The sequence below is a fragment of the Typha angustifolia genome, chromosome 15 (genome assembly GCF_048772165.1).
Source record: "Typha angustifolia cultivar Huaian chromosome 15, ASM4877216v1, whole genome shotgun sequence".
NCBI classification, from domain to species: domain Eukaryota; kingdom Viridiplantae; phylum Streptophyta; class Magnoliopsida; order Poales; family Typhaceae; genus Typha; species Typha angustifolia.
Genome location: NC_133253.1, coordinates 10348958 through 10362600, shown reverse-complemented (window position 1 = coordinate 10362600; position 13643 = coordinate 10348958). Strand labels below are relative to the sequence as shown.

At 35.7% G+C, this 13643-nt stretch overlaps 1 protein-coding gene across 1 annotated transcript; it reads left to right on the top strand.

The window, feature by feature from the left end:
* Positions 1-3996: 3996 nt before the first annotated feature.
* LOC140779235 (peroxidase 45-like) lies at positions 3997-5321 on the top strand. The gene is made up of 4 exons (XM_073124232.1): positions 3997-4234; positions 4322-4519; positions 4626-4785; positions 4897-5321. Exons 1-4 carry the CDS (start codon positions 4019-4021, stop codon positions 5301-5303), a joined length of 981 nt encoding a protein of 326 aa, XP_072980333.1. The 5' UTR covers positions 3997-4018; the 3' UTR covers positions 5304-5321.
* Positions 5322-13643: the final 8322 nt, after the last annotated feature.

The window sequence follows — 13643 nt, the reverse complement described above, 5'->3', positions numbered from 1 at the left end:
TGCGTTCGAACGGCCTGACTTAATCTCAGGTGCGTTCGAACGAACCCAAGTACGTTCGAACGTGACAGCTTGAATTCTTCATGTTGCGTTAGAACACGTTTGTGAACGCTGCTCTCGGTCTGTGTGAACGTAGTACCCGTATTCGAACGCGTTTGTGAATGCTGCTCTCTGTCTGTGTGAACGCAGTGCCCACGTTCGAATGCGCTTGTGAACGCGACTCTCTGTCTGTGTGAATGCAGTACCCGCGTTCGAACGCGTTTGTGAACGCACCGCATTCGAACGCGTTTGTGAACGGGGTGTGAACTCAACAGCTTTTCTCTACTAATTTTGCAATTCTTCAAACCAGAGATATTCTAGGCTTGTGTAAAGCTCATATATATGAAAAAATACACTTAAAATATTTTGTATACAATTGCCAACAAATAAAAACCTAACAATCTCCCCCTTTGGCAATTTGTGACAAAACACCTAGGTTACAAGATATTACAAGGATTTCAAATTGAGCAATCAATAAATCTAGAATATTTTGCACATCAATCCCTGCAAAGAAACATATACCAATCCAAGATCAAGTGAAAATAACTTGAAATAAAAAAAAATCAAAACACAAGTTATCACAATAGCAAAAATTTAAATAGACAAAGATTAAGATAGCCCTCGAGATTGATTTTTCGTCTAGATAGCCCTTAAGACGAAAGATTAAGATTTATAGATGCAAAGGACCTTGTTTGTTGAAGAACCGATGTAGCCTCTAAAAAGTCTCCTTGAATAATCTCCTTTAACTCCCAAGAGTTAGGGTTTCACAATCCTTATATATGATCTTCAAGATAGAGCCAAATCTAAGTCTTATCCGTACTCACGAAAATCCAATAAATTGCAAACTTCATAGGTGCGTTCGAACGCGGCCTGGGTGCGTTCGAACGCGGCCCGGGTGCGTTCGAACGGCCTGACTTAATCTCAGGTGCGTTCGAACGGGCCCAAGTGCGTTCGAACGCGACAGCTTGAATTCTTCAGGTTGCGTTCGAACGCGTTTGTGAACGCTGCTCTCGGTCTGTCTGTACCCGCGTTCGAACGCGTTTGTGAACGCTGCTCTTTGTCTGTGTGAACGCAGTGCCCGCGTTCGAATGCACTTGTGAACGCGGCTCTCTGTCTGTGTGAACGCAGTACCCGCGTTCGAACGCGTTTGTGAATACGGTGTGAACTCAACAGCTTTTCTCCACTAATCTTGCAATTCTTCAAACCAGAGATATTCTAGGCTTGTGTAAAGCTCATATACATAAAAAAATACACTTAGAATATTTTGTATACAATTGCCAACAAATAAAAACCTAACAAATACCTACTTCATGGCTTACATACAAGCCATCTATTTCTCACGACCTAAGATTATATAGGACGAAAACAAAAGAAAAAAACCACAGCATATTTGATTTGATGTACCAAGCAAGTTGATACATGTTTATTTACTTGAAATGTTTTGATGTAAATGTTTATTATTCAAATGAAGCACTTATATGTTCAACCGAGCATATATTAGTGTTTTAGTTTTACTAACAAATGCGTAAGTATTTGTTTGGGTCTAACATGGCAGTTTAAGTTAGTGTTTAATTTTCTTAAGTTAAAATGGTAATACATAAAATGCTAACTAGATCAGCATCTTACTTTCACATAAAAACATTTAACCTGGTAAAATGCTTACTAATTCCATGATTTACTTTTAAACTTACTATAGATCTATTTTGATATTTAGTTGACAGGTGGTCTATTTACGGTAAATAGTCTAGTCAAAAGTTTCAACTTGTTCTATATCACTTTTAGTTCCAATTATATAATCATAGAAGCAACATTTTATATGCATGCAGAAGGAGCCTCATGGCCATGTGGCCACTGATAGAATGCTATAAAAATTAAGCACATCTCAAGGCCACCTGTGATGGCATATTAAATAATGTTGGGTGTATCTCTTCTTCTGCACTACAAATACTTTAAAAACAACGTAAGTATGAAGACGTTTCCTTCTGCCCAAAGTCAAACGGACGACCTAATGAACGTTATCTGCAAAAGATTTCTACTAATACTATCTGTTTTTCACGTTCCTTAATCCAAGTGGGTGGTAGAATAAGGAAAGAGATCAATTAAAGAAACCTATTTAGAATCACTGATATGCGATATGAAAACCAGCTTCGGTATACCACCCTAAATAACAAGAAATAAAGACTAGTTCCAGATATATCGTTTGTCATAATATCGACAACTTATTTTGTTATCTACTATTAACTAAAAGAAGATCTTCATTTTAATTAGATGCGAGTTTTAAATATCTTTCGGAAATAATTGCTCTTTTTACTTGACAATCATTAATCTAGTGATCATGTTTATTTTATTTATTAGGAGATAGGACTCAAAATCTGCTCCAAATATATAGTCTTTGGGTGTTGTTACTTTATAATTACTTTTTTTATTCACATTTGACTAACTCTCTTCTTTAAGCTAGTGGTAAACTGCTAAGAATTCGGGTTTATTTCGAACCTTTTCTCTCCTTATATTTAATTTCCTAGGTTAACAATTGTTTTCTTAATATTTGTAGACGTGCTTCAATTTTATGATAAATAATGGAGAGGAAATTTTTGAGTTTGTTGATAAATTAATTGTAAATAAAAGTGGAGTCAGGCTTCTCTTGTAGCACATATATAGCAATCAACACATAATTTTGAACGAAAGAAGATTTTGGTTGAAAAATGTAAGAAAATCTGGATAATTATCTAAAGAGCAACAACCAACAAAATTCTTCCGGAACATGTATAAATAAAATAGATAACACCATCACTGTCATCATAATCAACCATAATTATCAGCTTTATCCTTGTTATAATCACAACCGTATCATCATTATCAACAACCCTAGTGTCAAAATTGTATTTTTATTTTGCAACAGTTTCCCTAATTTTGCTTTTCTAAATTCCCTAATAGGTTGAAGAGATCCAAGCAAAGTAAATAATATTGCATGACTAAATGAAAGGTTTGTTTATTAGTACTAGATGCTCCGCATAAACTTTGAATTTTAACTTTATCTTAATCATAGTTCAAGTGCATATCTATCTATTATTATTATTATATAAAATTCGTCATACCGTGTGCTTTAGATGGCGGCATAGAATTTGGTTACATTTTTATGCTATATGGATCGAACTGATCGCCATATTGTTCTTAGGTTCTGCCTAGCTAATATAAATCAATTGTCAACGGTTTCTTTTTTAATGAACTCATGGAGGTTTCTAACTAAAACTTTCTTAAATCCTTTAATTGCAAATTTAGAATCTATTAGTTGCATAATATAAGCAAACTAATGGGTCTGATCTCCTATATATTATCCTAGGAATTAACTACAATCTATATGCTACGTACATTGGATCAAAAAGTGATAAGTTACTCATGTTTCGGAAATTCCTACAACCAGCAGTGAAAATCGATCAACGTCATAGGAGACAGAGAGAGGAATGCTAGCTGTGCATGTTAAATTAATTATAACCATGTAAGTCAACTCAATGCGGTGAACAAACCAAACCTAGTGGAACCCGATAAGACCCTGTTTGTTTACGTTTGAGTCAATCAAAGCGAGACTAAGGGGATACCAAGTTATTCATATCAATCGTCTAGCTTGGATTCCAATTACTATAACCCGAGAATTACTAATGTCTGCATTTTAAACTACAATAGTCAGAAGCAAAAGAAAGATGGCAATCTTCTAAATGATTAAGAAAATTAATTTCTTTTAGTATATTCTAAAGAATAGTTTATTAGGTATGAGCTGTGATGGTCGTGCAGCACACTTCTATCACTCGAACCACAAGCTAGTTAAACAATATTTTGAGTACTGATAAATCTGATCTGCTAGACCTCTACATCCCTGTAGCATCATTTGAGCTCTATATAAACTAAAACACAGCTATCTTAATCTCATCACTCAAACTACAGGAAAGCTATTGAGCTCCAGAGCAACAAACCAAGCTAGCTTGCTATGGATAACTTCCATGTCACCCTTCTCCCCTTGCTTCTTCTTTCTCTCGTTATCTCACCACCCACAGCTACTGCACAGTTGAGGCAGAACTACTACGCCAACATCTGTCCCAATGTAGAGTCCGTAGTCCGTGGAGCCGTCATTCAGAAGATGCAACAGACTCCCATCGCCGCACCTGCTGCCCTGAGACTCTTGTTCCATGATTGCTTCGTCAGGGTACGTGAAATTTCCTTTCTGTTTCAGCTGTTTATTTACGGTTACCAATCATATAAGGACAAATGGATGATTATGACATGCATGCAGGGCTGCGACGCGTCGGTGATGATCATCTCGCCAAATGCAGACGACGAGTGGCGCAGCCCGGAAGATATGACGCTGAAACCAGAAGGGTTTGATGTAATTTTGGCAGCTAAGGCCGCTGTTGACAGTAATCCCCAGTGCAAGAACAAGGTGTCTTGTGCCGATATCATTGCCATTGCTGCTAGAGATGCAGTTGTCCTGGTAACGATCAAAAGACTCAAAAAGTTATTAGGACTTATCTCTTTGTCAAGCTAGCTCCTACGTCCGATTGTTGATATTTGATACACCTGTGGAATACTTGTCGCAGAGTGGAGGACCATTCTATCCTGTCGAGCTTGGAAGGTACGACGGTAGGATATCCACGAGATCCAGTGTTGTTCTCCCTCACGTTGACGCCAATTTGGATCGACTTAATGCTATGTTTGGTGCCTTTGGTCTAACACAGACCGACATGATTGCTCTATCTGGTAAAAAGTTTCAGCACATTTGTGTTACACTCCAAATAAATGTTGATGTACATCTACATAAATATTAAAAGGTAGGAAGTAATGCTAACATATTGATGCATGCATGATCAGGGGCTCATACTATCGGTGCCGCTGGTTGTCCTAGTTTCATTGATAGGCTTTACAATTACGCACCAAACAGACCAACAGATCCCTCCATGAATCCTGGATTCGTCTTCCAACTACAACGGACATGCCCGAGAGTTTTTAGCCCCGCTGCATTTGCCTTCTTGGATGGAACTACTCCGGCCAGGTTTGACAATGCTTACTTCCAGAATCTCCAGCGAGGCATGGGGCTACTTGCCTCCGATCAAGTCCTATTTACTGATCCACGATCGCGCAACACCGTCAACTTGTTTGCCGGGAACCAGCAAGCTTTCTTCAACGCATTTACAACCGCCATGGGTAAACTTGGGAGGATCGGGGTGAAAACAGCTGCAAATGGAGAGATCCGACGGGATTGTAGATTCCCAAACTAGATTTGATTAGCAGATATTGTAGGAAGAGAATAAGCAAGCGTTGTTTCATTTTCGACTGGTTTGCTCTCCTTTTCTTTTATTCCTTTTTTTTGGATTGCAGTGTTTGTTGTTCAAGTGTTGAATCTGAATAAGCTTTTGAAATCTTTTTCTTCTTTTGATGTGAATATTGGTATTTTTATTAAATGAAATAAATCATTAGGTTCTTGAATACTTGTCCTTAGTGATAGTTTAGAAGGTGTAAATAAAAAAATTTCTATTTTAATTTAGGGGACAATTTAGCATTAAGTGAGAAACCATCGTAAGCAAAAGAACCTGGATTTTTCTTCCGATCAAAAGTTAAGAACATGTGCTTTGGCATCCAATTACAAATTAAACCCAATTATATTTGATTTAATCTGATCGATTTTCACTCCCATCCGTAACTCAGCGAGCATTTAGCAAATTTCAGAAACGAAGGGAGCTACACACTTTATAAGCCTTGATGGCTGTGACAATACTATGACAGGAAGTAATGCATATATAATTTCATGTGATATGTACCATATATAATTTCATATGTGATATGTACCATATATAATTTCATATGTGATATGAACCTTCTACTTGGTTGATGTCATGCAGATCCTTTTACCCAATAATTAAGTACTTGGTGGCAGAAAATTCTAGAAACATCCCAGATATTCCTTTAATTAATACTCAAACCATTGAGATGGCGGTTTCGGGTGACGTGCTTGTTTTTTTATCCTTAAACTATATAGTTGGCTAGTTACACTGACAAACATATTATGTCATAATTTAATAGAACCAGAAAGATATATGCTTGAGTTTAATTACGAAAAATATTGCACAATTTTGCACTTCGCACACAGTAAATAACCAATCTAATGACCAAGTCAAAAGTTACAAGAAACTTTTAGATTAATTTTCAGCTGACTGATTGGCTTAATACATTAGTCGTCATTATTGGATTCATGCATTGAGTTATGTGCCATGCACAAGTCCAAGTTATTTAATTCAAGCATACCGAAGATATTAAAAGTGCAATTCATAGTAGAGGAATCAGAGAATTAGCTTACTTCGAAAAATAACATATATATATATATATATGACACCATGACACTTAAGAGTTGACGATGAACATTGACAAAAGGAAAGTATGAGATGCTTATTATGTACTTAATGATGTATGTTATATGACTTGATTTTCTACGGCCTTTGAATTTTGACAGCAGACTGTAATCATTCTAAATAAGAAAATAAGGTACGTACGTACCTACCTAATTTATGTACTAATTGATCCCGTCTATATCTTAGTTTCCGACGCAGGAAATTAATTAAAAACCAATTGTTGTCTCATTCTTTGTTTTACATAGTCCATGGTGAAAGCCAAAAACCGTTATATATTGTAAAGATTACTGTTAGCATGTGAATATAATTTTTTGCCTAGCTGACTAAATTTAAGAACACTGATATGTTCATTGTAAATGCACATGATGGCTGGCGTTCTTTTATATTGTTTACTGTTTTGGGCACCATTAAGCAGCCACAATAAAGTAGGGCCATTTGGTTTAATTATATTTCATTATTTGGCGTCTATAATATTAAATGAGAAACTTATGTAAACAAATATGTTCCCTCTTTTTTGATAGTAAAGGTTAAGAGAATATGTTAACATCCACTTAATTAACCTAGATGTTAAGCTGCTATATGTGAGCATATCTTACTTCTTGGAAAGAATATTTTAGATGAAATTCAATTAATCTTGTATACAAATAAATTCCACTTTTTCCAAACTAATGATATAAAAAAGTAAAATCTATCTAATGTTTTTGTTTGCAATGATATAGGAATAAATCCATTACATTCATTTTTCATATTTTATATCCATAAGAATTTTATAGAGTAACTGTTTTGATATTTCTAAATGTCTAGCCCAATAAAGCTATCCGATCCACCTTACTTGAGTCGGGCAAGATTGAAAGAGTGTTTATTCTATTCATCACATTGAGAACAAAGTAAGCAGAAGCATAGTGGATTGATGGGATTCAAGTCAGATCGAACTAACTCGCGGATATTGGCGTGGACATTAGGCTCATGGCTTGAGTCATTTATTTAGCTAGTTATTTATTTCAGCATTTAGCTTAGTTTTATTTCAACTTGTATTAGTTAGTTTGATCAGATATCGGATTAGTCATGGACTTGGTTTAATTAAGTTGTTTGGGTTAATTAAGTAGCCTCTAATATATACTATGGAGTGCAACCAAGATCACTAATGATTAAGGAAAATTCAATTATCCTCCTTAGTCTCCCTTCTCTTCGGCCAACCTTCCTTTGTCACCTACATTCAACCCTAGTCGAGCAAGCCATCAAGGGTTGTCGACCTCCTCCCCTCTTCTTCAGTTGACCTCCCCTCCCATTTGGGCATCGATCACCTCCTCCCCCTTCTTTCCTCTCTCCCTTTGGATATGCTTTACCTCGCCCTTGATCACCATCTTCCCGCTAGTCTTATTTATCCCATCCTCCCCGACTTTCGGTCACTCTTCTGATCATATCTCTTAATCTAAGCTGGTAAACATCACATTCTTCAATCAATTAGATTCCTCTCTTCTAGGGGATTAATATTTCCAAATTTAATGTGATTCCAATGGGTAGATATTTTGGAGTAGCTCTTAAAAAGTCTACCCTAGAATTTGTTTTTAACTAGTCGTAAATCAACACTGCCACCTCCAACGCCCTTCTTAGCCTTTCTTCCCTCTTCCACCACCTCTGTCTCACCCTAGACCATCATTTCTACCCTATGAACCATCAACCCCTGCCATGTCCTAGACATCATTAGAGACCAGTCACCATCATTGATCTAGAAATCCTCATATTTATTGTTATAATAGTGCCCCCAGAGGCTAAACCTCATCCCTGATCTCTCCTCCACCAAACCCTTCCACCACCATCTTCCTAAACTTTCCTCCATTCCAAATCAACCCTAACCATCCTCTTTACATCCACCCTCCATTACAGACTTGTAGGTCCCCCTCTAGCCCTCTAACACAAAATCATCTTCATTGGCCATCAACAACACCACCAAGGCAACTTCGTAGAAATTAGACCCAAATATAGGTTGAATCTAATATGCTAGTGAATATAAAACTAGAAGATAGGGAGATTATGGAACAAAGGCATCTCATTTAATAAATTTTTTGTCATTGAATAAATATTTGACCAATATTCTCCACTAATTACGCAAACTGCATTCCTGCACCTAAACTTGAGCTGGTAGCCGAGAATGCTTGAAACACATCTACGCTTGAATTACAACATAAAAATTTTGGTACAGTTGTCTTGTGGAAGAAAATACATATTTAGATGAACTAAAAATAGACTTATTTAATCGTATGTTAACACATCTATGCTTGAATTACAACATAAAAATTTTGGTACAATTGTCTTGTGAAAGAAAGTACATATTTAGATGAACTAAAAATAGACTTCTTTAATCCTATGTTTTGGTCATTTGGTATTTCCATTTATATATATTGTAGGTTGTTGTTAAGTATTGATAACACATATTTTTGTAAAAAAATGCAAAGGGACTTTGTTTATTGCTGTCACTACTAACATGAATGATGATGTGTTTTCTCTTGCATTTGCTATTGTGGAAAGTAAGAATACAAATGATTAGTGTTGATTCCTTGCATGTTTTGCACTCTGGGGTTTTACTTCTGAGAGAAGGCATATGTTAGGTTTCAGATTGCACGAGGATTATAACAATAATCAATAATGAAAAAATGGATTGACTGAGCCATTAGTCTACCACCATTTTTATCTCCGATATATGATTAGCAATTTTAAGAAATTTCAGGTATAAAAACTTAAAAAACTATGTTCACATGACTACTTTGCAAAATCAGAATTGAAAATTTAACTTTCACACTGGTCGGGTAGCTAGTGTAATCAAAATACAAAGAAATGATTTGATGATATTCTAATAGAAAAGTGGTCTTTAGCTCATAACATGGTCATTGGTATGGGGCCACTATTAACCTATCGGAGATATTTAGCAAAATAATAAAATGTACTTGTGGCTTGCCAATAAATGCATTGGTGGTATTGTGCAGTGGTTTTCTCAGATGCTAGATAGATATTGAGAGATGCAGCAATGGCTAACCATCAAGATTTTACCCTAATTATGGTTAGTTTCGACGAGAGTGAGAGAACCTGCTCTGATACCTATTGAAAAAACCCCTAGACACACGTATGTATCTAACTTTTAGGCAATGATATCGTTCGTTCACTTAAGTAAAAGTCGGAGGAAATATTAAAAACGAAAGTAGAAATGAACACCAAGATTTTAACGTGGAAAACTCAAACGGGAAAAAAAAACCACGGATCCAAACTCGGATCAAAATGAATCACTATGATTGTAGTAGTTACAAGACTGACTCACAAAATAACCCGTCGATCCAAATGACTTTGTTCCTCTCAGTCTTGATCGCTAGAACCCACGATTCACTACTTCTCGTGATTGAAGTCCAATCTCAGTAGCCCTCGAGATTGATCTTTCGTCTAGATAGCCCTTAAGACGAAAGATTAAGATTTGTAGATGAGAAGAACCTTATTCGTTGAAGAACCGATGTAGCCTCAAGAAGTCTCCTTCAATAATGCTTCTTCAACTCACCTAGAGATAGGGTTTCACAATCATTATATAAGATCTTCAAGATAGAGCCAAATCCGAGAATTATCCGTACTCATGAAAATCCAATAAATTGCAAACTTCATAGGTGCGTTCGAATGCGGCCCGGGTGCGTTCGAACGGCCTGACTTAATCTCAGGTGCGTTCGAATGGGCCCAAGTGCATTCGAACGCGACAGCTTGAATTCTTCAGGTTGTGTTCGAATGCGTTTGTAAACGCTGCTCTCGATCTGTGTGAACGCAGTACCCGTATTCGAACGCGTTTCTGAACGCGGTTCTTTGTCTGTGTGAACGCAGTACCCGCGTTCGAACGCGTTTGTGAATGCGGCTCTCTGTCTGTGTGAACACAGTACCCGCGTTCAAACGCGTTTGTGAACGCGGCTCTCTGTCTATGTGAACGCAATACCCGCGTTCGAACGCGTTTGTGAACACGGCTGTTTGTCTATGTGAACGTAGATTTCGAGTTCGAACGCGTTTGTGAACACGGTGTGAACTTGCAATTCTTAAAACCAGAGATATTCTAAACTTGTGTAAAGCTCATATACATGAAAAAATACACTTAGAATATTTTGTACACAATTGCTAACAAATAAAAACCTAACATTACTGATCTACCCCATTCTGACCTTCTTTCACTGTTATTTTTATCTTTTCATTTTGACCTACAATTTATATGAAACTAAAGCCATTATAACTCTAACTCGAAATGCTCTCACCATCTAAATTTTCATAATTTACTTACTTTCAGATTAGTCCTAATGAGGTTCATAATATGCATGTGCCCGATATTTGATAGAATTTGGTTTCAGGATCATTGTTGAGTAAGAAAGGTATTAAGTGGTTGTTTGAGTCTGATAAATTTATGTTTATATAAAATGGTATGTATATAGGAAGGGGCTACTTGTTTAATTGCCCCTTTAAGATGAATGTAATGACTATGACTCCAAGAATAAATAAATTTGAATATTTTTCTTCTTACTTGCTTGAGTGTTGTGAAATCTAGCATAGTAGATTAGGACATATTAATTATAATACATTGCGTAGATTAATTAATCTTAACATGCTGCCTAGTTTCCACCTTGATTTGAATAATAAATGTGAAATATGTGTGGAAGTCAAATATTCTAAGGCTTTGTTTCATACCATTGAACGAGATACAAAACCTCTAGAACTTATACATACCAATGTATGTATTCTGAAAGTTACTCAAACTAGTGATGAGGAAACATATTTTATTATTTTTATTGATGATTTCACAAGATACTGTTATATGTACCTGTTAAGAAACAAAGATGATGCATTATAAATGTTTATATATTTTAAAATTACGGCTGAAAACCAACTTAGCAGAAAGATTAAAATGCTAAGAATTGATAGAGGTGGTGACTATGAGCCACAATTTGCACAAATATGTGTATAAAATAGAATTATTCCATCAAACTAGATCATTGGATGATGCCATGTTAATAAGTTTTGGTTTACCCCTAGAATTTGTAGAGGAAAGTTTTGCTTTCTGTAAATTACATTCTCAATTGGTTACCCCATAAGAAATTAGATAAAACAACTTATCAATTATTGAAAAGTATATTAGCTATAAATTTTTAAGAGTGTGCAGATGCTTAGCAAATGTTGCAATTCTAGTTTCTAAAAGGTAAAAAATTAGACTTAGAACTATTGATTGTATATTCATTGGTTATGCTCATAATAGTAATGCATATCAATTCTTGCTTCACAAATCAAGTAATTCTAAGGTACATGAGAATACAATTATCAAGTTTAGGAATGCATCATTTTTTGAGAATGTATTTCCATGTAAATCTATATCAGAAGTAAGTTCTCTCAAAAGAACTTTTGAAGATGTAGAAAGAGATGCATAGGATCAAGAAGAGTCCATGCAAGAAAGAAATAATAATGAACATAGACGAAGTAAAAGGGCGAGGACTTCTACATCTTTTGGTCCTAATTTTCTAATATATTTGTTTGAAAAAAAACTCAAAGTTATAAGGAAGTAATGTCTACTTCTGAAGGTCCTTTATGGAAAGAAGCTATTAATAGTAAAGTTGAATTCATTTTGCAAAATCATACATAGAAATTAGTAGATCTTCCACCACGGTGTAAACCTTTGGGTTACAAATAGATCTTCAAAAGAAAGATAAAAACATATGGTTTAATTGACAAATACGAGGCAAGACTTGTAGTCTAAGGATATAGACAAACAGAGGGAATCAATTACTATAACACTTGCATTTGTACGGATATTGCGTACTCTGTGAGTAAACTATTGATTGTATATTCATTGGTTATGCCCATAATAGTAATGCATATCAATTCTTGCTTCACAAATCAAGTAATTCTAAGGTACATGAGAATACAATTATCAAGTTTAGGAATGCATCATTTTTTGAGAATGTATTTCCATGTAAATCTATATAGAGATGCATAGGATCAAGAGTCCATGCAAGAAAGAAATAATAATGAACCTAGATGAAGTAAAAGGGCAAGGACTTCTACGTCTTTTAGTCCTAATTTTCTAATATATTTGTTTGAAAAAAAAACTCAAAGTTATAAGGAAGTAATGTCTACTTCTGAAGGTCCTTTATGGAAAGAAGCTATTAATAGTAAAGTTGAATTCATTTTGCAAAATCATACATAGAAATTAGTAGATCTTCCACCACGGTGTAAACCTTTGGGTTACAAATAGATCTTCAAAAGAAAGATAAAAGCATATGGTTTAATTGACAAATACGAGGCAAGACTTGTAGTCTAAGGATATAGACAAACAGAGGGAATCGATTACTATAACACTTGCATTTGTATAGATATTGCGTACTCTATGAGTAAACTGAGTAGATATATACAAGCAATCTAGTGAATGATTATTAGAAAGCGATAGTTACAGTACTCAGATATTTGAGATACACTACGAACTATAGATTGCACTACTCAAGATATTCAACAATACTTGAATGATGCAAATTAGATTTCTGATTCAAAAGATACCAAATGCACGAGTGAATATGTCTTTACAGTTAAGCGTGCATATGTATTATGAAAATCTTATAAACAAACATGTATAATAATATCTACTGTGGAACCTGAATTCATAGCATTAGATAAGGCTGGAGAAGAGGTCGAGTGGCTTCGATATGTTATGAACCGGGCCTCAGCTGACCGATCAAGCTCGAATGCAAGAAAGTAGTCCGTCTAGTTAGAGAAAAATAATCGTCAAATATTCTCCTGTAGTCAAAAATTATTAAATTACTTATTTTCCTTCTGTATCCTCCTAATCTATGTTTTTGACGTTCACACCGCAGGTTATGATGGCAGCTAGGGTAAAAACAAGCAAAGTTACAGCGGAGGTGGGGATGACGGGCAATGGTAATGATGGTTGTGATGGTTGTGATGGTGGTGATGGAATGGTTGCACGAGATGTTGTTCAGTGAAGGAAGAGAAGAGAGAAGGTGGTAGAGATCCTAAGGAGGTGGAAGGACCCGACAATCGAGAGGGGGCTAGGAGTAATCGCATCAAGGTGGCACACTACTATGGTTTGAGCAAGGAAGGAGAAGATTTAGAATAGAGGAAGAAGGAAGAATAACAAAATATTCATTGATTCTTTGAATAAGGTTGCCTTCCACATATTAAGAGGCTAACCTA

Coding starts and splice junctions, on each gene's coding strand:
- LOC140779235 (XM_073124232.1), top strand. CDS start 4,019: ATGGATAACTTCCATGTCACCCTTCTCCCCTTGCTTCTTCTTTCTCTC. Junction 4,520..4,625: donor CTAGAGATGCAGTTGTCCTG/GTAACGATCAAA, acceptor TACTTGTCGCAG/AGTGGAGGACCATTCTATCC. Junction 4,786..4,896: donor CGACATGATTGCTCTATCTG/GTAAAAAGTTTC, acceptor ATGCATGATCAG/GGGCTCATACTATCGGTGCC.